The sequence below is a fragment of the Schistocerca serialis genome, chromosome 7 (genome assembly GCF_023864345.2).
Source record: "Schistocerca serialis cubense isolate TAMUIC-IGC-003099 chromosome 7, iqSchSeri2.2, whole genome shotgun sequence".
In the NCBI taxonomy this organism is placed as follows: Eukaryota; Metazoa; Arthropoda; class Insecta; order Orthoptera; family Acrididae; genus Schistocerca; species Schistocerca serialis.
Genome location: NC_064644.1, coordinates 168,565,791 through 168,593,205, shown reverse-complemented (window position 1 = coordinate 168,593,205; position 27,415 = coordinate 168,565,791). Strand labels below are relative to the sequence as shown.

Below are 27,415 nucleotides of genomic sequence, written 5' to 3'. Positions count from 1 at the left end.
CTAGAGAAAACCATGGAACATGAATGACCAAAATTTAATACCACAGAGAGAGAACTATAGGTACCCCTGATGGGAATCAAAATTTGAAGAAATGCTGGAAGAACACAAAGAAACACCAAAAATAAACAACACTTTCAGGAAACAAGTGATGAAAAATGTAAGGAAAACCAAGAGGAAATACCTGAAAGAGTAGGTGGACTCAAACGGAAAATTTTTTCGCAACAACAACATGTAAGATTTCTGTTGGGGACATCTGCAGGAATAATCTGAATATACACCTGAGTATTGTAGTGCATAAGGGACCAGATGCTACGTAAGATGATGGGATTGGGTCATCGATATTAAGATCTATCATAGATGTCAGGATCTAGCTGGACCATCGTCCATTGGCCATGGGCAAGCAATGGATTGGTGAGAGATGATTTGTTTGGCACCCAGAGGCCCTAATAAAACATCATTAGCAAGCAAATATTTATTGTTCCAAAAATACACTGTTGTCTTCCTCCATGGCTTCCAGGAGCAATTGGAGCCAGAAGTGGTGCACGTTGCAGCAGTGGAGGCACAGATTCAGTGTCCAGCAACGTCACAGGTCGCTGACTGCAGTTCAGCCAGTGTTGTCCACACTACCTCAGACAGTAACAGCTTGAGAAAGTAGATAACCAGGGCACTCTGGTTGATGTCATAGATGGCACCTCAGGAAGCACCGTCTGGCTCTGCATGGAGGGGACAAAGTCATCTCAGGTACAATGGGTATCCAGTAGGAATAAGGACCACACCATCTCCCTCCCTTCCTCCCACCACCCCCACCCCAACCTCACCCCTACCCCTGTGATTATGGTTGTTGGCTGTTTCCTGACCCAGCCTGCTGGTTGGCCACCAGAAGACCTGTTGACTGATGTCACTCACAGATCCCCACAGTCGTGACTCCAATTACAGCACTTTGGTTTGCAGTGGCCATCTCCTCCAGGCAGAACTTGATATTCCATCAGGGGTGAAAACAGTCTGGATGAGCAGAGGGTATACCAACATAGGTCCCTCTTCCACACTAGATGGCTACAGACTAGCATACTTCCTCTGGAAAAGGAGTAATATTTATGCCAAGCTGGCCCATAAGCTTTGCCACTGTAAGACAGCTGTGACATAAACTGAAAGTTGTCTCAGCTTCATCTTTCATGAGTGGTGGCAGTCATATTTGGCAGAGTCAGTACACTGAATAGGTATTCTTGCCTCGGAGTTACACCTAGTTACTCCACTCTGTGTGATCAATGCCTTTTTGGCATTCTGCTGGGCTGTTGCATACTGACATGCTTTGCTTGCCTGTTGTGTTACCACGGGAAGACTTCTAAAATTTTATTCAATTACCACACTTATTACCTCGTGGCATTTCAATATTTTTGTTTCAAAGAATCAGATGGAACGCTCATCTTTGCCAGTCAGGAAACTGGCTTAATATTTTTCTGCACTCCTTAACTGTCCTACATCCCCCCCCCCTTTTTTTGCAGGGTTTCTAAGGAAATCTCCATTTACACACTCACCTAATCCTCGCCACTTTCATAGGAGAAGGTTCACAGGTACATCCTCAAACTCGAAAATAACAGAGCTTTGGGAAAAGCTGGTATCACCACAGAAGTACTGCAAAATCTTGGACCAGATTCCCTCAGAGGACTCTTACAAATCATAACAGAGGTTTGGCAGACAGAAAAGCTTTCTGAAGATTGGGAATGTGCACTCGTTCTCCCACTCTACAAAGAAGGTGACATAATAGATTTAAATAACTATAGTGGAGTCTCCCTGCTTCAAGTTACACACAAAATTCTGTCAGCATGCTGACTTCAAATATTTCAGAAGCAATTTGATCATCAAACTGGCAAATACCAAACTGACTTGCAGTGGTTGACGTTGTATTGAACAAATATTTAATTTAAAAATGACATTAAAATACAAAGCATCCAGGAACAACCAGATCATATGATCGTTTGTGAACTTGAAGAAAGCGTAAGACTCAATCAGTTGCCAGTTCCTCTTTTTTGTCCTTGAAGAGTAAGGATGAATCTCGTCACTGACTAACACAACCTCCAAAGTTTTATTTGTGGGTGAGGTGTCACAACCATTTTGCATCAAAACTTGTTTGGCATGGCAACAGTCTGTCTCATATTCTCTTCAGTCCGATTTTTGTCAGAGTCATCCAAGAATGGGTATTGGAGTTTATAATTAATACTATTGAAAACCCGTATGACCTGGGGGACCTAAAAAGACGTATAAATTTATTGCTTAGCTTTAGCAGACAGTCCGGCAGTACTAGCAGGCAACAATGACAATAAGTAAACAGGTAGAAACTCTTTCAGAAATATGCTAAAAGAGTTAATCTCCAAATATCCTTTCAGAAATAGAGCATGTGCTCAAAATGTCCTTCTAAAAACTGAATACAAAATATGGACAAAACAAGATTGTTCCATACTTTAAGAATGTAAGTGAAGTCATTGAACTTACAAAGTGTGAGAGAATGGCACAGAAAATTTGCATGCAAGAGCTTAAAAGAGATTATGGCAAACAAGATACTACAAGAAGTGGATGTTTATACAAATAAAAATCAGACACTACAACACATTCATCACACCTGACGTTTTGTACATTGGCAGTATGCTTAACACTCCATACAAAAAGGTGATCTGAAAGATGTCCTAAAAGAGCAACACAAAATTCTGAGAAAGATACTTGGCCCAAAAAGAACAGAATACTGATACAGACTAAAACTCCGAAAAACAACTGAAAAAGTATCAAATCTCATGGCAGACATCAGAAAAAGAAGACTTAAGTTTTATGGCTATATCCACAGACTCCCAACAACAAGACTCACTGACAAAATTGTGACATACATAGAATAACTCAAAACCATATTATGGATCCAGCAGGTTGGCAAGGATTTAGAAAAAGCTCTATTAAACACTTTCAATAGAAACTTGTGCAGACAAAAAATTGTAAATGGGATCTACTATCAGATAAAAACTCACCACCAGACCAGGAACAAAGGGGACTGAAAAAGAAAAAAAGTATCCACAGAGGAAAAAGTGGAAGGTGCTTGGAAACTGTGATGAGTGAAATAAATAGCTTTGCATCATTTCATGGGATCCAGTTGGTTCTAGTAATACCTGCAATAATAATAATAATAATAATAATAACTGAATTCTTTCCCAGTTCAGAGCATGTGCTCCACCCCTAATGACCTTTTCGGCAACAGGACATTAAAGTTCCTTCCTTCATTCCTTTTTGTCATGCATGTCTTGAGTATTGTAAGCATATAATAGCAATCAGTTGAAATCTAGATATTTCTTTAGCTTGTCTGAAATGCATAAATGCCGTAGGGTATCATTGTTTGATCACCCAGGAATGCCACGTGCCAGCTCTTGCAACACCAAGAAGAATAAATGTGACCATAAATTAGGTTAGGTACATGACAACATGCAAATGGTTACCATTAGCGAAATGTAATTTCATGTTGTACATATTGTAGACAAACAGGAAAGGGCCGACAGTGGTGTCTAACTAACTGTTCATAAGCAATATAAAAACAATTGAAAGCTAAAGAAGAACTCTGATGAATGGCTGCTTGCACAAAAAGTTGAAGTTGTTGGCTGCTGTGCAGAGACTTTAATGTGGTAGTTTTAGGTTTTGGAGGAGGGGGAGGGGGGCTGTTTCGATCATGGTAGTGTAAGATGCTGCCCAAGAGGTCGGGCCTGAAATACCATGTTCACAACACTGTCAGCTGAAGAAGTAATTGCATGTTATCTATTACCAAATACTTTGTGTACTCCGTTTTGCTTTGGATTATGCATTGCTTGTTGTTTCCTTTTCTTATTTTGAAATGAGTAAAGAGTAATCCTAGTCCATCCTGTGGTTTGAGTACGACTCTCACAACACCAGAAGGGTTCAATGATCCGTATTACCACTTGTCAGTTCTGCTTTCGCAGAAACCCAGAACATAGGCACAGGCTGGCAGCCATGTGAAATGGATGTGGGGCTTGTTTCCCTGCACCTCTTCCCTACCTTTGTGTGGTCTAAGTTTGTTTGTTTACACTTACGGTCAGCTGCCACATTATAGTGTCTCCACCTTAGAGAGCTGTGACAACACGGAAGTGTTGCCCTCAATACACATTCAAAATAACACTTTGCGACTGGTTGTGCTAGATAACTTTAACTGTCAGGTCTCTTCTCTCACTGTTCAGATTATAGGATCAAACAACAATAGAATTTATTGGGGATGATCTGTTGGTGGTTATGGAACTCAGTGAACCTAATATTGACCTTAATATTGCAGATATTTTATGCTGAGTTAACAAGATAGGTTGGAAACAGAAGTGATTGGAAAGAAATATTTATAACTTGAGATTTAAATGCCCATACTGAATGAATCATTCATGAACCTATAGTAGGTTGTTGTAGGGATAACATATTAAATGCTAATGAAGAAATGAAGAACTACACTTCAGTCATAACATCATCAGTCTTCCATCAATATATTGTAACTATTTTTCAGCTTTTGCCCTATCGATATTCGTACACCGTTTTCACCAATCTTGATTTCACCTGAGTGAAAGAGCTTATAATCTCAACTTTCTATCTCGCCATTCTCTCCCCATTTTATTTCACACATCTAATCTGTTCCTTTTCATCTCCTGTTTCGCATTCTCTAGCTTTCCTGCTTGCAGTAGTGTCCTTACATTCCATGTTCCAACCCTTATCTTTCCTTCCTTCACTGTCCCTTTCTTCCTTTCAAATATGCCTACTCTCAATGTGTTCCCCTCCCAGAGACCTGAATGAGGATAAGTTTTAACTCAGGAATCTTTCAGATGGAGAGACATACCATGTACTGCTTGTGTAAATAATGTGGTAGTTTCCCTTTACTTTCCACATAGGCAGTAGGATGCCCAGCTACTCACTATGAGTCAGACACTGTCTGTAGCCGCCCCTCTGGGGTACAGTCACTTCTTGTACTCTTTTTGTACCCAAAGAGAATCATAAGCGATCCATTTCTACTTTAAAATAGTTGATGGGAACAAACCAGAAAATTTCAATTTTCTTGGTATAAAAAGTATCCTTGGCCTACAGGTTATTCTGTAACAAATAAATTGTATTGTTACACATGGCAGTTATAAGAGTCGAGGGACACGAAAGGGAAGCAGTGGTTGGGAAGGGAGTAAGACAGGGTTGTAGCCTCTCCCCGATGTTGTTCAATCTGTATATTGAGCAAGCAGTAAAGGAAACAAAAGAAAAATTCGGAGTAGGTATTAAAATTCATGGAGAAGAAATAAAAACTTTGAGGTTCGCCGATGACATTGTAATTCTGTCAGAGACAGCAAAGGACTTGGAAGAGCAGTTGAATGGAATGGACAGTGTCTTGAAAGGAGGATATAAGATGAAAATCAACAAAAGCAAAACAAGGATAATGGAATGTAGTCTAATTAAGTCGGGTGATGCTGAGGGAATTAGATTAGGAAATGAGACACTTAAAGTAGTTAAGGAGTTTTGCTATTTGGGGAGCAAAATAACTGATGATGGTCGAAGTAAAGAGGATATAAAATGTAGACTGGCAATGGCAAGGAAAGCGTTTCTGAAGAAGAGAAATTTGTTAACATCGAGTATAGATTTAAGTGTCAGGAAGTCATTTCTGAAAGTATTTGTATGGAGTGTAGCCATGTATGGAAGTGAAACATGGACGATAAATAGTTTGGACAAGAAGAGAATAGAAGCTTTCGAAATGTGGTGCTACAGAAGAATGCTGAAGATTAGATGGGTAGATCACATAACTAATGAGGAAGTATTGAATAGGATTGGGGAGAAGAGAAGTTTATGGCACAACTTGACCAGAAGAAGGGATAGGTTGGTAGGACATGTTCTGAGGCATCAAGGGATCACCAATTTAGTATTGGAGGGCAGCGTGGAGGGTAAAAATCGTAGAGGGAGACCAAGAGATGAATACACTAAGCAGATTCAGAAGGATGTAGGTTGCAGTAGGTACTGGGGGATGAAAAAGCTTGCACAGGATAGAGTGGCATGGAGAGCTGCATCAAACCAGTCTCAGGACTGAAGACCACAACAACAACAACATGTATTTTGTTTGGTGGGTATGAGAATGAAAAAGGATGGACTTAATCTTCTTTCAGAGAATGTGTGACTAAAAATTTTGACACAAAAGCAGGAAAACACCTGAATTCAAGAAGGCACCTTTAGGATCAAGAGGGTTTTCAATTGTTGGTTCTCATCTACATATATGTGGTTTCTCTGCTATTCACAATAAAGTGCCTGGCAGAGGGTTCAGTGAACCATCTTCATGCTGTCTCTCTACCGTTCCACTCTCGAACGGCACACGGGAAAAATGAGCACTTAAATTTTTCCGTGCGAGCCCTGATTTCTCTTATTTCATCGTGATGATCATTTCTCCCTGTGTAGGTGGGTGCCAACAGAATGTTTTCGCAATTGGAGGAGAAAACTGGTGATTGAAATTTCATGAGAAGATCCCATCGCAACGAAAAACGCCTTGGTTTTAATGGTTGCCACTCCAATTCATGTATCATGTCTGCGACACTATCTCCCCTATTTCGCGATAATACAAAATGAGCTGCCCTCCTTTGTACTTTTTCGATGTCATCCGTCAGTCCCATCTGATGCAGATCCCACACCGCACAGCAGTACTCCAGAATAGGGCGGACAAGCATAGTGTAACCACTCTCTTTGGTAGACCTGTTGCACCTTCTAAGTGTTCTGCCAATCTAATCGCAGTCTTTGGTTTGCTCTACCCACAATATTATCTATGAGATCGTTCCAATTTAGCTTATTTGTAATTGTAATCCCTGAGTATTTAGTTGAATTTACAGCCCTCAGACTTGTGTGACTTATCGTGTAATCGAAATTTAGCTGATTTCTTTTAGTACTCATGTGAATAACTTCGCACTCTTCTTTATTCAGGGTCAATTGCCACCTTTTGCAAGATACAGATATCTTATCTAAATCATTTTGCAAGTCGTTTTGATCATCTGATGACTTTACAAGACTGTAAACGACAGCGTCATCTACAAACAGTCTAAGACGACTACTCAGATTGTCTCCTATGTCGTTACTATAAATCAGGAACAATAGAGGGCCTATAACACTTCCTTGGCGAACGCAGGATATTACTTCTGTTTTACTCGATGACTTTTGGTCTATCACTAAGATCTGTGACCTTTCTGACAGGAAATCACAAATCCAATCGCAAAACTGAGGCGATACTCCGTAGGCACGCAGTTTGATTAGAAGATGCTTGTGAGGAACGGTGTCGAAAGCCTTCCGGAAATCTAAAAATATGGAATCAATTTGACATCCCCTGTCGATAGCACTTATTACTTCATGAGTATAAAGAGCTAGTTGTGTTTCACAAGAATGATATTTTCTGGATCCATGCTGACTGTATGTCAATAAATCGTTTTCTTCGAGGTACTTCATAATGTTAGAATACAGCATATGTTCTAAAAACCTACTGCAAATCGACGTTAGTGGTATAGGCCTGTAGTTCAGCAGATTACTCCTACTTCCCTTTTTGGGTATTGGTGTGACTTGAGCAATCTTCCAGTCTTTAGGTACATATCCTTCTGTGAGCGAGTAGTTATATGGAGCTATTTTATCAGCATACTTTGGGAGGAACCTGACTGGTATACAATCTGGACCGAGGCCTTGCCTTTATTAAGTGATTTAAGCTGCTTTGTTACACTGAGGATATCTACTTCTATTTTCTCATCTTGGCAGTTGTTCTTGATTGGAATTCAGGAATATTTACTTTGTCTTCTTTGGTGAAGGAGTTTCGAAAAACCGTGTTTAATAACTCTGCTTTAGTGGCACTGTCATCAGTGACTTCACCGTTGGTATCGTGCAGTGAAGGTATTGATTGTGTCTTGCCACTGGTGTGCTTTATGTATGACCGGAATCTCTTTGGGTTTACTGCCAGATTTCGAGACAGAATTTCGTTGTGGAAATTATTAAAAGCATCTCGCATTGAAGTACGCGCCATATTTCGAACGTCTGTAAAACTTTGCCAATCGTGGGGATTTTGCACTCTTTTAAATTTGGCATGCTTTTTTTTTGTTGCTTCTGCAACAACGATCTGACTTGTTTTGTGTACCATGGGGGATCAGTACTACCACTTACTAATTTATGTGGTATATATCTCTCAATTGCTATTGATACTATCTCTTTGAAAACATTCCACAACTTTTCTACACGTACATGATCAGATCGGAACGAGGGAAGACTGTCTCTTAAAAAGACGTTAAGAGTATTTTTATCAGCTTTTTTAAATAGATATACTTTGCAGTTCTTTTTGATGGTTGTAGGTGTTACGGTATTCAGCCTAGCAGCAACTGCCTTGTGGTCGCTAATCCCTGTATTCGTCACAACACTCACTATTTGTCCAGGATTATTTGTTGCTGAAAGGTCAAGTATGCTTTCGCAACCATTTACGCTTCAAGTGGCCTCATGAACTAATTGTTCAAAATAATTTTCTGAGAAAGCATTCAGTACAATTTCGGATGATGTTTTATGCCTGCCACCGGCTTTAAACGTATAATTGTTCCAGCATATCGAGGGTAGATTGAAGTCACCACCGATTACAATTGTATGAGCGGGGTACTTATTTGAAATTATGGATGAGTTGGACATTTAATTTCTGAACAAGCCAAACTTCTAGGCATAAAACGTAATGCAATTATGAAACAGAATTGATTCATAATTGAGAGGCTTATTGATGTCGTTTATTTTGTGAGCAAGCAAGAGCCCGCATTAAGAGGAAATTTTGAAAATGAAAGTTCTGACAACAAAGGTAATTATCTTGAATTATTGGAACTTTTGCCTAGGCAGGAACTGTTTATTCGTTATCACTTGCTGAGCACATCCAGGTTTAAGGGAACATCAGACACAATTCAAAAATAATTAATAGAGTTGGTCACCAGTGTCATTAATGATTGCATTAAAGAAGAGTTACAGTCATTTGAATTTGTTTTAATGCTAGCAAATAAAACCCTGGATGTTTTGTGTAAGTCACAAATGAGTGTTATTATCATGTTTTGTACACAAGACAGTCCCACAGGAAGATTTATTGGTGTTCACAATGTTTCTGGTGACAAAACTGCTCAGGGTTTTTTAGAAATTATACCCAGTGCACTTGATGCTCGTGGAGTTACTGACAAAATAATGAGCCAAACATATGGTGGAGCCTCAGTAATGGCAGCTAAACATGGAGGTGTTCAAAACTTGCTTAAACAAAAATGTCTGTGAGCTATATTTTTGCACTGTTATGCTCATATACTTAATGTAGTGCAGTTACGTTGTTCTAAAAATATCGTAGCAGTTGGGCTTTTCTTTTACCAGTCTTGTGGCATTTCATTCATTTTTAGCACTTCCTCAAAGAGGACACAATTCTTAGAAAATAGAGGTTTCAGATTGTCTCAGACATGTACTACATGCTGGAATTTCAATTCATGAACTGTTAAGACAATATATCTCATATGTTGAAAGACATTTCGCAAAATATCACCATAGATAATGAAGATTGGGATGCAGAGTCACAACAATGCTTCTGGCTTCCTTAGCATTCTTAATAAAACTCAATTCGTTTCTGTGCTTTGCAGTTACAAAGATATATTTATAAATGCTGACCATCTGTAAGCACTTCTTCAGCACAAAATTTCAAATGATATTAGTATGTACAATGCCGAAATCAAGAAGCCATAAGTTTGTTAAAGGATACACACTTACAAGTATTAAAAATTGCCTTAGAAAAATTTATGCACAGATGTCCTGTATAATAAGATGTAAGGTAAGCCTACCCACAATTAATCCAATAGCTTTGCCACTCCTGGAAACACAGTCTGCTTGTTATCTACACTGGTGGAAAGGAGATGCTTAAGAAGAGTATGGAATTGGGTTTGCCAACAGTGAGAGAAGAACATCAATAGAACTACAAGGAGAGGACTGACAAGATAGGAGGAGGTGAAAGTTGGAAAGCAAGGAACAGCATCTACCCTGTTGAACATTCACACGATAGTTATGATGACACGATTCCTGACTCCAAGAATTAAATGTGGTTTAAAGGCTCAATATGCTGCTGTCAGAGGTTGTAAACATTGTCTCACAGAAGCAAAGAGGGCCTGGGTATTTTCCTTGGGAATCCCCTTCTGTGAAGTTAGTGTACATCTTTTGTAAAGCATCAGTAGCAGCTGTTAGAGTACAGGTGTAGATGTTGAATTACCTGAAAACATGAAATTCAGCTACTCAACAAGGCTAGACTGTAATTCACCTTCCTATTGCACTCTGATGCATTTGTAGTTTTCTGACATATGAAGACGATGCACTGGATGGATTCACCTGTCCAGCCTGCAGAAGATAGCATTGTGCTGTCATTTTTTATGGCTCACACCCATTGCAGGGTTCAAACATTGAAGCTATTCTGTGAACAAATCTTGAAACATTCATCTTCGTCCATCATCTCGGAACTTCTGTAGCATCTGATGAAGTCCCACTTGTGGCCATAACCAGAGTTCACATTGTCTTAGCAGTGGTTGGTGTGCAAGTTGAATCACACATACTGCTCTGTAGACTTCCTTTGAAATGTTTGTTGGGAGATCTGGATATTTCCTGTGCACTGTTCCACATACGCTGCTAAGCTAAATCAGTGTCACCAGCCTTGCATAGACCTACGGGACAGGTTAAAATAGTCACTTCCTTTATACAATTACTCTCTGACCTGTAGCCATCTGACTACTTTCAAAACCTTACCAAATCTGGCCACTGGATTGGACAACCAACACTGTAGTCAGTCTTTGCATCATCACCAACCAGTTTCCTTTGTAAACCATACAGGATCACAATTTAAAGTTAGAGGATAAGTACATACTCGAGAACTCTGTGGGTCAAATTTCTATTGAAACGAAACAAAGTTGATTCTCTTCTGATATCCCTTGCCAAGTCCACTTCCTTTGTTAGACTATACCATCAGCTAACCACCTGCCCTACGCTCTTTTAGGTGGGCTCTTCCTAAACAGTGTTTGTATGCTTGTTAAATAGCAACACCCACCTCAAAAACAGGTACAAGGCAAGGGGTTTCCCACGCACATGGAATGGAACACACTTCTGAACACTTATCAACTTTCCACACATAGAGAACAACCTTACTGATCCCTGACAATTAAATTACAAAATATACCTCCACACCTCTCTGCCTCAAAGAGTTCAAACTCTCTTCCTGCACCTTACCAGGGCTGCCGACTGTCTCCTTGGTTTTGAGAGCGGCTCACAGCTCCACAACATTTTATTCACATGCATACGTTTTGGTCAGTATACCTCCAGAGCAGAAAGCAGGTGCTGTGATTAGTTATTTACTGCTAATGCTCGTAAAGTTTTGCTGCCCTCCGACACCAACAGGAGTTTGTTCCTCAGAAGGGTACTATGGGATGCCAGCCGTTCTGTAGGACACACTCTTCTTTGAAGACCAACCATTCAGGCTAGGCCACCACACATTAGCAACATTAGGGTAACCTAGCCCCCTACCTTACAGCTGGAGAACAGCTAGAGTCCCATGGACAGTGGCAAACCAGATTAATCACTGTTGCAGCAGCATGCCCTATTTCACAACACACTAACTCAACTTTGCTTAACACTGACCAATCCACTTGCACAAGAGTGCGCTGCTACATGTTTACACTATCTCTCTACAGTCCTAATCACTAAATGTTGATAGAATGTTCAACATGTTCTCAGTATTTGAGTTCATTCAGTACACTGTCTTTGGTTGATAAATTTTCCACAAACATTAGTGCATAATCTTATATGAGGGACAACCATACCCACAAGTAGACATCTTGAATAATAACTGCTTGGTTGTTCTTGTGAAAGATTTATTCGTTGACTGGTTTTGTGATCTAGAAGCCATATCTTCAAGTTAGAGCACGAATCCAGAATGGACAACAGTAACCTAATGATGTGACATCTCGGCTATGAAACTGGCCATTAAATAAATTACTTACAAGAGCTGCCAAGCAGTTATTGTTAAGGATTAGTGCATAAGAAAGACCAGCATTCAAAAATAGAGCAAATAAAACATAAGTTCTTGCTTCTTTTTCACAAACATTTCAACATTTCAGGCAGACATACATGATATCCAGATGATTCGCCAACAGAAAAGCACTGCGGGTCCCCGTTCTCCATCACACATTGTGCAGAAGAATGATAATGTGAGAGGACGGAAGGCTCCATTCAAAAGACAACTTTTTGTTGGTAAGTTATCTCGAGGGAGATAAATTTGAATTTGTTCTGCATTATATTCTTCAAGTGTCTCAAATAAGATGCATGTTGCTATTCTTGTCCTGGAATGGTTATTTGTGTACCTTCCAGTTATGAAGAAAAGAAATTAAACCATGTTGTCTCTCTGCTCTGTTCCTGATTAATGTGAACAAGATCTACATCTATACCCTACAAACCACCGTGAGGAGCTTGGGAGAAGGTATATATCACTCTTCCAGTTATTAGGGTTTCTTTCTGTTCCATTCACATATGGAGCATGGTAAGAATGATTGTTAGAATGCCACTGTCTTATCCTCATGATACCTGTGTGAGCAATATTTACGGTGTTGTAGTATATCCCTAGAGTAATCATTTAAAGCCGGTTCTTGAAACTTCGTTAATAATCTTTTTCAGGATAGTCTACGTCTGGCTTCAAGAGTCTGTCATTTCAGTTCCTTCAGAATCTCTGTGATGCTCTCAAATCAATTAAACAAAACTGTGACCATTTTACTGCTATTCTTTGTATATGTTCAATATCCACTGTTAGTCCTATCTGATACAGGTCCCACACACTTGAACAATATTCTAAACTGGCTCGCATGCATGATTTGTAAGCAATTGCTTTTGTAGACTGATTGCACTTCCCCAGTATTCTACCAATATAAAAGTTTACCACCTGCTTAACCCATGATTGAAGCTATGTGATCATTCCATTTCATATCCCTACAAAGTGTTACACCCAGGTACTCGCATGAGTAGGTCAATTCCAACAGTGACTCATTGATATTATAGCCATAGGATACTACATTTTTTTCATTTTGTACAGTGCAGAATTTTACATTTAGAGCAAGTTGTCCATCTCTGCACCCTGTTGGATTCTTATCAGGATCTGCCTGAATAATTATGCAGCTTCTCTCAGATAGTACATCACACCAGATAACTGCATAATCTGAAAAAAGTCTGATTTTACTATTAATGTTGTCTGCTAGGTCATTAATGCATAACATGAACCGTAAGGGTCCCAACACACGTCTCTGGGGCACACCCAAAGTTACTTCTACATCTGACGATGACTCTCCATCCAAGATAACATGCTGTGTCCTCCCGACCAAAAAGTACTGAATCCAGTCACAAATTTCACCCGACACCCCATATGAGTGTACTTTTGACAATAGGTCAGATGCACGGGCCTTCAAGAAGGAACCGTCCCGTGCAGACTTCCTACGTACTTCGAACTCCCAGCCGTCAACCAGTACTTCCACTAAATGACCTTCCAAGAAGGCTCATAGGAAGCACAGTTCTCCTTCTCCGCCACGGCGCATTTCTTCTCCTGCGCCACCCAGCGGTTGCCGCCCCAGGCTGTCATCCGTTTCGCCTGGCCGCACCGCTGGTAGCCGAACATCTGGCCGTCCACCAGCGGAGGAAGCTCCTCCTCCCAGCCATCTTAACGAGATGGCCGATGAACCTACAGAACCAATGGACGATGACTGTCCGCCTACTGATAGCGGCGGCAGTGCTTGCTCGAAGCCAGGCCCTCAGCGGCCTTCGAGGTGACCCCTTCTTTCATCTTCCTTTTCTTCTCTCGATGGCACTTATTCACTGGAATATTCGCAGCATTCGCTCCAACCGAGAGGACTTGAAGTTGCTGCTCCACTTGCACCTTCCACTCGTCATAGCCCTCCAGGAAACAAAGCTACGTCCATGCGATCACTTTGCCTTGGCACACTACACCTCTGTGGGTTTTGACCTACCCCCTGTGGTAGGTATTTCGGCTCATGGAGGGGTTATGTTGCTGGTCCGGGATGATATTTACTACGATCCCATCACATTGCACACCGGCCTGCAGGCAGTTGCCGTCCGAATTACTCTCCCCACTTTTACATTTTCCATTTGTACCGTTTACACTCCATCGTCGTCTGCCGTTACCAGGGCAGACATGATGCAAATTATTGCTCAGCTACCTGCACCATTTTTGTTAACTGGAGACTTCAATGCCCACCATCCCCTTTGGGGCTCTCCAGCATCCTGCCCGAGGGGCTCCCTGTTAGCAGACCTTTTCAACCAGCTCAATCTTGTCTGCCTCAATACTGGCGCCCCTACCTTTCTTTCGGACACATCTCACACCTATTCCCATTTAGACCTCTCTATATGTACTACCCAACTTGCATGCCGGTTTGAGTGGTATGCCCTTTCTGATACATATTCGAGCGACCACTTCCCGTGTGTCATCCATCTCCTGCATCATACCCCCTCTCCGTGCTCAACTAGTTGGAACATCTCCAAAGCAGACTGGGGGCTCTTCTCTTCCAGGGCGACCTTTCAGGATCCAGCCTTCACAAGCTGCGATAGTCAGGTCGCACACCTCACGGAAGTCATTCTCACTGCTGCTGAATATTCCATCCCTCACACTACTTCTTCTCTACGTCGCGTACCGGTCCCCTGGTGGACCGCAGCATGTAGACACGCTTTACGTGCTCGTCGACGTGCTTTACGCACCTTTAAACGCCACCCTACAGTGGCGAATTGTATCACTTATAAACAATTACGTGCGCAGTGCCGTCGTATTATTAAAGAAAGCAAGAAAGCCAGCTGGGCTGCTTTCACAAGCATCTTCAACAGTTTTACTCCTTCTTCTGTTGTCTGGGGTAGCCTGCGCCGGCTATCTGGCACTAAGGTCCACTCACCAATTTCTGGCTTGACGGTCGCGAATGACGTCCTTGTAGCCCCTGAGGATGTCTCCCAATGCCTTCGGCCACTTTTTCGCAGAGGTTTCGAGCTCTGCTCATTACCACCCTGCCTTCCTCCTCCGAAAACAGGCAGAGGAGGCTAGGCCACCTAACTTCCGCTCCTCGAATTGTGAAAGTTATAATGCCCCTTTCACCATGCGGGAACTCGAAAATGCACTTGCCCGGTCATGGTCCTCCGTTCCAGGGCCTGATTCTATTCATATTCAGATGCTGAAGAACCTTTCTCCTGCGGGTAAAGATTTCCTTCTTCATACTTATAATCGCATCTGGATTGAGGGACATGTTCCCGCATGCTGGCGCGAGTCTATTGTTGTACCGATTCCTAAGCCGAGGAAGGACAAGCACTTGCCTTCCAGTTATCGACCCATCTCGCTTACCAGCTGTGTCTGAAAGGTGATGGAGCGAATGGTTAACTCTCGTTTGGTTTGGCTGCTCGAATCTCGACGCCTACTTACCAATGTACAATATGGATTTCGTAGACGCCGCTCTGCTGTTGACCATCTGGTTACCTTGTCGACCTTCATTATGAATAACTTCTTGCGGAAGCGCCCGACCGCGGCTGTGTTCTTTGATTTGGAGAAGGCTTACGACACCTGTTGGAGGGCGGGCATTCTCCGCACCATGCATACATGGGGCCTTCGCGGTCGCCTCCCTCTTTTTATTCGTTCCTTTTTAATGGATCGACAGTTCAGGGTACGTGTGGGTTCTGTCCTGTCAGACACCTTTCGCCAGGAGAATGGGGTGCCACAGGGCTCAGTTTTGAGCGTCGCTCTCTTCGTCATAGCGATCAATCCAATAATGGATTGCCTCCCAGCTGATGTATCAGGCTGCCTTTTCGTGGACGATTTTGCCATCTATTGCAGTGCACAGCGTACATGTTTCCTGGAGTGCTGTCTTCAGCGTTCTCTTGACCATCTTTACTCCTGGAGTGTCGCCAATGGCTTCCGTTTTTCTGCTGAGAAGATGGTCTGTATTAACTTCTGGCGCTACAAAGAGTTTCTCCCACCATCCTTACGACTCGGTCCCGTTGCTCTCCCATTCGTGGAGACAACAAAATTTTTAGGTCTTACATTTGACAGGAAACTTAGCTGGTCTCCACATGTGTCTTATTTGGCTGCCCGTTGTACCCGTTCTCTAAATGTCCTCCGTGTTCTCAGTGGTATGTCGTGGGGAGCGGATAGAACTGTCCTATTCGCCTATATCGGTCGATCGTCTGCTCAAAGCTGGATTATGGGAGCTTCGTATACTCCTCTGCACAGCCGTCCATCTTACGCTGCCTCAACTCCATACAATATCGGGGTTTACGTCTTGCGATCAGAGCGTTTTATACTAGTCCCGTCGAGAGTCTTCATGCTGAAGCCGGTGAATTGCCACTGACCTACTGGCGCGATATACTGCTTTGTCGGTATGCCTATCGGCTACTGTCAATGCCTGACCACCCGTCTTATCGTTCCTTTTTTGACGACTCTCTCGATCGTCAATACGGGTTGTATGTCTCTGCCCTGCTACCCCCTGGAGTTTGCTTTCGTCGCCTCCTTCAACACCTTGATTTTTCACTCCCTGCAACCTTTAGAGTGGGCGAGAGCCACACGCCACCTTGGCTCCAGGCTCAGGTTCGCGTTCACTTTGACCTTAGCTCACTCCCAAAGGAGGTTACCCTCGGTTCGGTATACCACTCCAGTTTTGTCGAACTTCATTCGAAGTTCATTAATATGACCTTCATTTATACAGATGGCTCTAAAATCAATGACGGGGTCGGTTGTTATTTTATTGTCGGGTTACAAAGTTTCAAATACTGGCTCCATGGCCATTGTTCGGTCTTCACAGCTGAGCTCTTTGCCCTCTACCAGGCTGTTCTTTATATCTGTCGCCACCGACATTCTGCTTATGTCATCTGCTCCGATTCCCTGAGCGCCATCCAGAGCCTCAGTGATCCGTATCCGGTTCACCCTTTCGTGCACCAGATCCAATGCTCTCTTCAGCAGCTGGTGGACGACGGTTCTCCGGTTAGCTTTATGTGGGTTCCTGGCCATGTCGATATCCCTGGGAACGAAGCTGCAGATGCCGCGGCCAAGGCTGCGGTCCTCCAGCCTCGGACAGCTTATTGTTGTGTCCCTTCATCAGATTGTAGCAGGGTCATTTGTCGGCGCATTTTATCACTGTGGCATGCCGATTGGGCTGCACTTACGGACAACAAGCTTCGGGCCTTGAAACCTCTTCCTGCGGTTTGGACGTCCTCCTCACGCCCTTCTCGGCGGGACGAGGTAGTTTTGGCCCGGTTACGAGTTGGACACTGCCGGTTCAGCCATCGCCATCTGCTGACGGCTGCGCTGGCGCCGTTCTGCCCATGTGGGCAACTGCTGACGGTCCGCCACATTTTAACGTCCTGTCCGGATTTTACTACACTGCGTCTTGATCTTGGCCTGCCATGTACTCTCGATGCCATTATAGCGGATGACCCAGGAGCAGCTGCTCGTGTTCTTCGTTTTATCAACTTGACAAACCTGTCTAAGGACATTTGATTGTGCTGTTTTTTTAATCCTATGCCTGTCAATCTTTTATCGTGTTTTCCCTTTGAGTTGCTGTTTTAAACTTGTGCCTCACGGTGCATTCCTAACGTAGTCTGGGCGCTAATGACCGTTGAAGTTGTGCGCCACAAAAAAAAAAAAAAAAAAAAAAAAAAAAAAAAAGTGAAACATACTATCGTACATTAGTAATAGCTTATTGCTAAGGATCTACACACATTAAATAAACACATCATGGAGAGCTGCATCAAACCAGTCTCAGGACTGAAGACCACAACAACAACAGCATCTAAGTTAAATCAACTTCCTGCTGTGTGATGGTTAAGCGTCAACCAGTAGCCATACAAATACAAAGGCAAGGAAGCAGAGTTTAGAGATGCAGGAGTGATGGAGTTTGTGACAGTTGTGCAGTAGTGGAGTGTGTTTGTATTTATGCATAGCCCAAGACACTTCAGGTAGTTCTTTGCTTTCCCATTTGTCTGCTTTTTCATCTCGCAGAAAGACTAGCTGTGTAAGCCACTTCACCTGGAAAGAGCCCCCAGGTTTCACAGCAATGTGTCTCCCACAGAAGTGTCACTCAGCACAAGGGTTCCAACTCTAGAATGATGTGCCCTATATTTGAAATATGTATTTGCCAAGATCTAATGATGATTCTTATGTTATCAATAACTCGTGTGTAAGTTTTGGAAAGAATAAAGTCCTACAAAAGTTAGCAGAATACACGAGATGGATAAAATAAACTGATTATACGACCATAGTAGCATGGGGGACATCAAACTGAACAAAATTTTCCAAATAACCGTAGGTCAGACCACCTTCATAGAGCTGTGGGATAAGGCCACAGTCAGTCAGTGATAAATGTGTGAAACTTGACCCAACTAATACTGGTTATGCCAAAGAATGTAGATACTAATTACATTAGCTGAAGATTTTTGTTTCATATGCCAACTAGATCCATAGGTGGTGAAGAAAGTGAAAGAATGTGTGATGAGGTAAAGGACATTATTAAAGAAGTAAAGAAAGATGAAAATTTAATTGCGATGGGTGACTTGGAATTTGATAGCACGAAAAGGAATAAAATGAGAGATAATAGGTGAACACGGACCAGATGGAAAGGAGTGAAAGAGGAAGTTGTCTACATCTACATCTACATCCATACTCCGCAAGCCACCTGATGGTGTGTGGTGGAGGGTACCCTGAGTACCTCCCTTTTATTCCAGTCTCGTATTGTTTGTGGAAAGAAGGATTGTCGGTATGCTTCTGTGTGGGCTCTAATCTCTCTGATTTTATCCTCATGGTCTTTTCGCGAGATATACGTAGGAGGGAGCAATATACTGCTTGACTCTTCGGTGAAGGTATGTTCTCGAAACTTTAACAAAAGCCCGTACCGAGCTACTGAGCGTCTCTCCTGCAGAGTCTTCCACTGGAGTTTATCTATCATCTCCGTAACGCTTTCGCGATTACTAGATGATCCTGTAACGAAGCGCACTGCTCTCCGTTGTTGGATCTTCTCTATCTCTTCTATCAACCCTATCTGGTATGGATCCCACACTGCTGAGCAGTATTCAAGCAGTGGGCGAACAAGTGTACTGTAACCTACTTCCTTTGTTTTCGGATTGCATTTCCTTCGGATTCTTCCAATGAATCTCGGTCTGGCATCTGCTTTACCGACGATCAACTTTATATGATCATTCCATTTTAAATCACTCCTAATGTGTACTCCCAGATAATTTATGGAATTAACTGCTTCCAGTTGCTGACCTGCTATTTTGTAGCTAAATGGTAAGGGATCTATCTTTCTATGTATTCGCAGCACATTACACTTGTCTACATTGAGATTCAATTGCCATTCCCTGCACCATGCGTCAATTCGCTTCAGATCCTCCTGCATTTCAGTACAATTTTCCATTGTTACAACCTCTCGATACACCACAGCATCATCTGCAAAAAGCCTCAGTGAACTTCCGATGTCATCCATAAGGTCATTTATGTATATTGTGAATAGCAACGGTCCTATGACACTCCCCTGCGGCACACCTGAAATCACTCTTACTTCGGAAGACTTCTCTCCATTGAGAATGACATGCTGCGTTCTGTTGTCTAGGAAATCCTCAATCATCTGTTCGACGTCCCTTCTTGAAAACGGGGATGACCTGTGCCCTTTTCCAATCCTTTGGAACACTATGCTCTTCTAGAGACCTACGGTACACTGCTGCAAGAAGGGGGGCAAGTTCCTTCGCGTACTCTGTGTAAAATCGAACTGGTATCCCATCAGCTCCAGCGGCCTTTCCTCTTTTGAGCGATTTTAATTGTTTCTCCATCCCTCTGCCATCTATTTCGATATCTACCATTTTGTCATCTGTGCGACAACCTAGAGAAGGAACTACAGTGCAGTCTTCCTCTGTGAAACAGCTTTGGAAAAAGACATTTAGTATTTCGGCCTTTAATCTGCCATCCTCCATTTCAGTACCATTTTGGTCTCAGAGTGTCTGGACATTATGTTTTGATCCACCTACCGCTTTGACATAAGACCAAAATTTCTTAAGATTTTCTGCTAAGTCAGTGCATAGAACTTTACTTTCGAATTCATTGAACGCCTCTCGCATAGCCCTCCTCACACTACATTTCGCTTCGCGTAACTTTTGTTTGTCTGCAAGGCTTTGGCTATGTTTATGTTTGTTGTGAAGTTCCCTTTGCTTCCGCAGCAGTTTTCTAACTCGGTTGTTGTACCAAGGTGGCTCTTTTCCATCTCTTACAATCTTGCTTGGCACATACTCATCTAACGCATATTGTACGATCGTTTTGAACTTTGTCCACTGATCCTCAACACTATCTGTACTTGAGACAAAACTTATGTGTTGAGCCGTCAGGTACTCTGTAATCTGCTTTTTGTCACTTTTGCTAAACAGAAAAATCTTCCTACCTTTTTTAATATTTCTATTTACAGCTGAAATCATCGATGTAGTAACCGCTTTATGATCGCTGATTCCCTGTTCTGCGTTAACTGTTTCAAATAGCTCAGGGCTGTTTGTCACCAGAAGGTCTAATATGTTATCGCCACTAGTCGGTTCTCTGTTTAACTGCTCAAGGTAGTTTTCAGATAAGGCACTTAAAAAAATTTCACGGGATTGTTTGTCCCTGTCACAGGTTATGAACGTTTGAGTCTCCCAGTCTATATCCGGCAAATTAAAATCTCCACCCAGAACTATAACATGATGGGGAAATCTACTCGAAATATTTTCCAAATTATCCTTCAGGTGTTCAGTCACAACAGCTGCTGAGACAGGGGGCCTATAGAGACATCCAATTACCATGTCTGAGCCTGCTTTAACAGTGACCTTCACCCAAATTATTTCACATTTCGGATTTCCGTCAATTTCCTTCGATACTATTGCACTTCTTATCACTATAAACACGCCTCTCCCTTCACTGTCCAGTCTGTCTATGCGGTATACATTCCAATCTGAGTTTAGGATTTCATTACTGTTTACGTCTGGTTTCAGTCAACTTTCTGTCTGTCTGATTGAATTTTGAGCAGAGCATAATTTAATCATTGTTAACACTAGGTTTCAGAATTGTGAAAGAAGGTTGTGTATGTGGTAGTGATAGGAGACACTGGAAGGTTTCAGATTGATAATGTAATGGTAAGACAGAAATTTAAAAACAAGATTTTAAACTGTGAGACATTTCCAGGTGCAGAAGTGGTCTTTGACAATAATTTATTGGTTATGAACTGCAGATGAAAACTAAAGGAATTGTAAAAGGTAGGAAATTAAGGTGGGACCTGGATAAATCGAAGGAGCCAGAGCTTGATGAGATTATCAGAGTGAGCTTTAATCAATGCTAGACTGAAATAGTGGAAAGGAATATGACAGTTGATGAAGGGATAGCTTTGACAGATGAAATAGTTAAGGCAGCAGAGGATCAAATGTTCAGGGGGAAAAGAAAAAAAAACAAACTTGAACGATTAGAGGTAGGATGTTCTGCAGAAATGATCAGCATTTCAGTCACCTCACTTGAGCATGCATCTGTTGCCTAGCAGGCACAGGGTCCGTCAAGGGCCCAGATAACTTGTTCCATGCATGACGTCATTGATGCATATAAGGCACAACTAGCATCGTATGGTATAGCCGCCCATGCTGCATTCACATGGTTCTGGAGTTCATCTGTGGTAAGTGGCATTGGTTCACAGCAGTGCAGCCACCTTTTCACCATATTCCACACATTGTCGATTGGTGACAGACAAGTCTGATGATCTACCGGGCTAGGGCAAAATGTTGACATCCTGTGACATCAAGAAGGAACGTGTTTGTGCAGCAACGTGTGGTCGTGCATTGCCCTGCTGAAAAATGGCATCTGGGGTGCTGTGCAGAAACGGTATGGCTACAGGTTGCAGGATCTCATTCATATTTGTCAGACTCGTCACAGTGTCCTGGACACACACCAACTTCAATTTGTGGTTGTATCTGCTAGCACTCCACACCATAAGGCCTTGATTTGGCGTTGTATGTCACAACTAAATGCAGCCACTATGATACCGCTCCCCTTCTCTGCAGTGAACCAAAATGCGGCCATCATTTTCAAACAAACAGAACCTGGACTTGTCGGGCAACACTATGTGATGCCGTTCCTGTCCCCAGTGACATTGTTCTATACACCGTTGCTGTTTAGCATGTTTCTGCACATTCATCAAAGATATGCAGAGAAATGTATGACGCACACGTAACCCATGCAATAACAAACGGCAACAGATTGTCACTCTTGATAGTGTACGAAATGTTCCACTGTTGCAACAGAGCCGAGGAGGATGCAGAACTGTCCTGCATTGCCATTCGGATGAGGTGTCGAACCTCTTGGGGGTTGTTCTGGGTGGTGCATCTGACCCATCTTGTCATGTTCTATGGCCTTACGTGAACCATTCTGCACACACCCATTACACAGCCGAAACACTTCATCCCACACGAGCAGCAATTTCCCAGATGGATGCATCGCATTCTCTCATGCCAGTAATGCGCCCTCTTTTGTAGATGGTGTTGCGGCACGATATCGATGTCAACCTCGAACCCACAGGCCGACAAAGTTCAGATGCTAATCGTATCTGCAGAACATACTAATTTACACATCTTGTGAATATGAATGCTTTATCTCTTGTTGTTCAATGTGTTCTGTTTTTTCGGAACATGAGTGTAGGTAGAAAGAGAAAGCCAAGTAGAAATCCTAGATAACGCAGGAGATATTAAATTTATCTGTTGAAAGAAAAGACTATAAAAATGTTGCAGATGAAGCAGGTGGAAGGAAATACATAGATCTAAATTATGATATTGTCAGAAAGTATAAAATGCTAAGCAGGAGTGGACAAAAGACAAATGCCTGGCTGCAGAAGAGACCTTTGCAGAAAAGAGAAGCAGCTATTTGATTATCAAGATATAAAATGGCAACCCAGTACTAAGCAAAGAAGAAGGGAATGCTGAAAGATGGAAGGAATATACAGAGATTCTATATAAGAGCGAACATGAGGACAACATTATGGAAAGAGAAGAGGTAGGTGAGTATGTGTTGGGAGACATGTTACTGTAAGAATAATTTGACAGAGCACTGAAAGAGTTGAAACAAGGCACTTAGAGTAGACAACATTCCCTCAGAATTGTTGAGATCCTTAGGAGAACCAGCTATGACAATATCATTTCACCTGGTGTGCAAGATATATGAGACGGAGGAATTAACTTCAGCAGGTGCTGACAAGTGTAAATACTACCAAACCATCAGTTTAATAAGTTATGGTTGCAAAATATTGACATTCATTTTCTACACTAAAATGGAAAAAGCAAACTTGAGGAAGATCAGTATAGAATCCAGAGAAATATAGAACATAAGAGGCAATGTCAACTCTATGCCGTGTCTTAGAAAATAGGTTGAAGAAAGGCAGACATACATTAGAGAATTTGTAGAATTAGATAAAGCTTTTGACAGTGTTGACTGTGAAATCTCCGTTCCCTTAAATAACATAACTTTCACAAAAAAAATCCAAACATGTGAAATATTTCACAGTAATTTGAGTTTTTCATAGTGCCCTTCTACTAAGGCCAACATTAATGTGGAACATGATATTTTCAGCAGGAAAGGCAAGTTTAGAAATGAATAAGCCTGTTTATACTTGTCTTCATATGAAGACAGCAGTAGATTGGTGTTGTTGTCTAGTAGAATTCAAAAGCTTCATTAGTTTAAGTGATAAAATAGCTTCTATCCCCTTGGAAAGTCTTAAGTTCCTGTTTGTTTATGCTTGGAGCCGACAGTTGTGGTATTGATTACACATTGTACTGTGCACAGCATCTTGTGCAGTGGAGCACAGCAATCACAGCAGCAGCTTAGTTAAACAAAGTCACTCTACTAGACACACCCAGACAAATTTCCACACACTCATTGCTGATTGGCTGTCATTTTGCAGCTATAGATCCACAGTGGTGCATTTCCAGCTATTGGTTATTTGGAAAATTTTGCTCAATATACGTCCATTACACTGCTCTGACTTTATTATTAGAATGCTTTCCTCCATTCTGTATGTCATAGTGCTCTGATAGAGGGCAGTAGCAAGAACACACATCCAGGGTTTCCAGTGTCCTAGAAAATGGGGTAAACTCAGGAAATTTCATTTTTCTAGAGAACTTGGGGAGTTTCGGCATTTTGCTCAGCCCAAAAACCATGAAAAAGGCAGAGTACTCAATTTTCTTATGGGCAGAGGCATTTGCTTGCCTTCAGTTTGCCTCAGTGCAGCACGGTGCTCATCATTCATCTTCGGATTAGTGCTGTGTGACCACCCGCCACTGGTGGTTCTGCATCCGCACCCCTTCCTCTTGCTTGGACCAAAGCAACAGCCAGCCAGCGTGGCCTGGCTGTAGCTGGCTGATCCCAGTGTAACTGTATGAAAGTTTGCACGCTTGTCGCTGCAATGTGGCCATGCTTTCCTGGTTTGTTGCTGTGCTGACGTTTTGTGCATTTGTGACTCAATGTGACCTGCAAGGAGCTGATATAGGTTTAATTTACATCTGTTCAGATGTAAGTATTGCTTCATTTCCTGACTACAAAGTGATGACAAAGATGTGTCCGTTTAGGGGCTTTGCGGCCTATTCATATCCATTTACTTTGAACAAAGGATACTAGGGTGTGATAGGTTTGCATACAGTATGTTGTTTTGGATGTGTGCAGAAAAATTACTATTGTAGGTGCCTGCAGCTATTGATCTGATTGTTGCTGTATAATAACTATCATTATGGAACTTTAATGGCAGGTATAAAATAGTGACATTATAATACTAACAAGCAAGCATTGGGCTTTTGGTGTTCACTGGTTGGTTAAGTTACAGTTGAGCTAACACATTTCGTGGGAACGATGTAATGCAGGTGACCAGTGGAAATTGTAGGATTAGTTGGCTGGGGCAGAAGAGGCGACTCTTTGTGTCATTTGTCTGCTCATTGATTGAAGATTCCAAAGCTGCTATGGGTCTTCGTTGCCATAAACTTACTTTCAATTACATGCCTACAAGGAAATATTAATTGCCCTCTTCTCCACCTAGTCTTCAAGGGATGTAGGTGACTGGATGTTAAACAGTACAAAGTGCAGTCTTTCCAGATTTTTTTATTGCGCCCCTAATAATAACAATTTTTTTTCCTCTCTTAATTTTCTACTACATCTAGTCATTGTGTATATGTATTATATGCCCAAATCTTTCAAAATATTGTTCGGACCTTATTCCATGCAAAATTATTGTTGAGAGGAACATTTTCAATCTGCTCACTACAAGAGGGCGTTTAATTTTACTGGAAACTTGCTTAATTAAAAGTAATAAATAATTGATAATTATACTACAGGGTGATTTCATCTTAAATCATACGTCATGTTAACTCATGGTCATGTATTTCTCTGGAAAAAACATGTATTAAACCTCTATATCATAAGTGTTAAGGGGACCAAACCGTGGTTAAAGTCGAAAAAAAAAATCGATTTTCGGTTTTCATCATATTTCGATAGATTAAGTTTTTATTTAAGTACTCTGAAAAGGATTTTGCTGAACAAAATTTTTTTGAGCATTTAAAGAGCATTTTCCTATCACCTGTGTTTATGTGCCAAGCCCACTTTTCTGTCACTTAGTTTTCTGCATATATTTTAGATATTTATATCCCCTACATTGCAAGTTAAAAACACAGATGAAGTGACTTACAGAACGAAAGTGCTGGCAGGTCGATAGACACACAAACAAACACGAACATACACATGAAATTCAAGCTTTCGCAACAAACTGTTGCCTCACCAGGAAAGAGGGAAGGAGAGGGAAAGACGAAAGGATGTGGGTTTTAAGGGAGAGGGTAAGGAGTCATTCCAATCCCGGGAGCGGAAAGACTTACCTTAGGGGGAAAGAAGGGGTTTGCCTTTACAAATGTCTGCTTGTGTCTGTGTATGTGCGGATGGATATGTGTGTGTGTGCGAGTGTATACCCCTTCTTTCCCCCTAAGGTAAGTCTTTCTGCTCCCGGGATTGGAATGACTCCTTACCCTCTCCCTTAAAACCCACATCCTTTCGTCTTTCCCTCTCCTTCCCTCTTTCCTGATGAGGCAACAGTTTGTTGCGAAAGCTTGAATTTCATGTGTATGTTTGTGTTTGTTTGTGTGTCTATCGACCTGCCAGCACTTTCGTTCAGTAAGTCACATCATCTGTGTTTTTAGATATATTTTTCCCACGTGGAATGTTTCCCCTTTTTTAACTCTCGAGTGCGCTGGCTATCCTTCGAATGAAACGGTCGGTATTCTTTTGTTTCTGCTGTTTGTAAACAACACACTTTCAAACACGCGGTTAGTTTTGTTCAAGTGTGATTGTGAGTAGTTGTTATACTTACGTTTGCAGTGCTTGTTTACGTGTGTTTTGTTGTATATTGAAGATGACGAAATGTAAAGGCCTTTCAAGAAACGACAATTTAGAGGAAACAAGTTTAGAAAGCTTTCTGTACAAGAGGTTATGTCGTCTGGCAACGATGTTTCTAATTGTAATTCTTCAACAAGTGCATCATCAAAGAAGCTCTCACCATTTCAAGAGTGTTACAATGAATTTACTGTAAGTGACAATAGGTGCAGTAACATTATTATAAATTTGAGAATATTATCAGATGTAATTTCTAAATTTGTACAATGTAGACAGTGTGGTGAGTCACAGAGTGTGAAAATATGTGAGAGTGCCAGTGGCAGAAAAGATCTAGCAATTGCTCTGGATTTAATTTGCACTAAATGCTCAGCTGTGATTTCATTTATGAGTTCTTCAAAACCAGATGCAAGTGGCCCTTATGAAATCAATACTAGATTAGTTTATGCCTTACGATCCATTGGCAAGGGCATGGCTACAGGGAGAACATTTTGTTCAGTGATGAACTTATATCAACCACCATATAAATTTGAAAAACTGATTGCAATATTAGAGAGAGCTGTATGTGAGGTTAGTGAGGAAAGCGCGAAACTGACTGCTAGGGAATATTCCCCCGTTAGGAAGTTCACAAAAAAATATTTTTTGCAGAAAAAACAAAATTTTTTTGTTAATAAATTTGAAAAAGTATTTCTTAAAAACTATAAAATGGATAAAGTAGATTTTAGTACAGTTGACTATATTATCGTCATGTAACATACAGTAAAAATATTAAGGTCCTGCATGAAATACTTTTTACAGAAATGGGTCAAATACTTGCCTAAATTAACATGGGTTGGATAGGCAGAGTGTGGTCCCCTTAAGAAATAAAGTATTTTTATTTTATTTTAATTTTGTAAATGATACGGCCCTTTGAAGAATCTATATTTTGTA

The 27,415-nt window shown here is 41.6% G+C and overlaps 1 protein-coding gene across 1 annotated transcript in view; it reads left to right on the top strand.

Moving 5' to 3' along the window:
• The window catches only part of LOC126412855 (m7GpppN-mRNA hydrolase), a 53,611-nt gene that overhangs the window by 14,480 nt on the left and 11,716 nt on the right, over positions 1-27,415 (top strand). Inside the window, exon 5 of the mRNA XM_050082717.1 lies at positions 12,168-12,300. Within this exon, the coding sequence (XP_049938674.1) occupies positions 12,168-12,300 (133 nt within the window). The remainder of the gene's footprint in view (positions 1-12,167; positions 12,301-27,415) is intronic.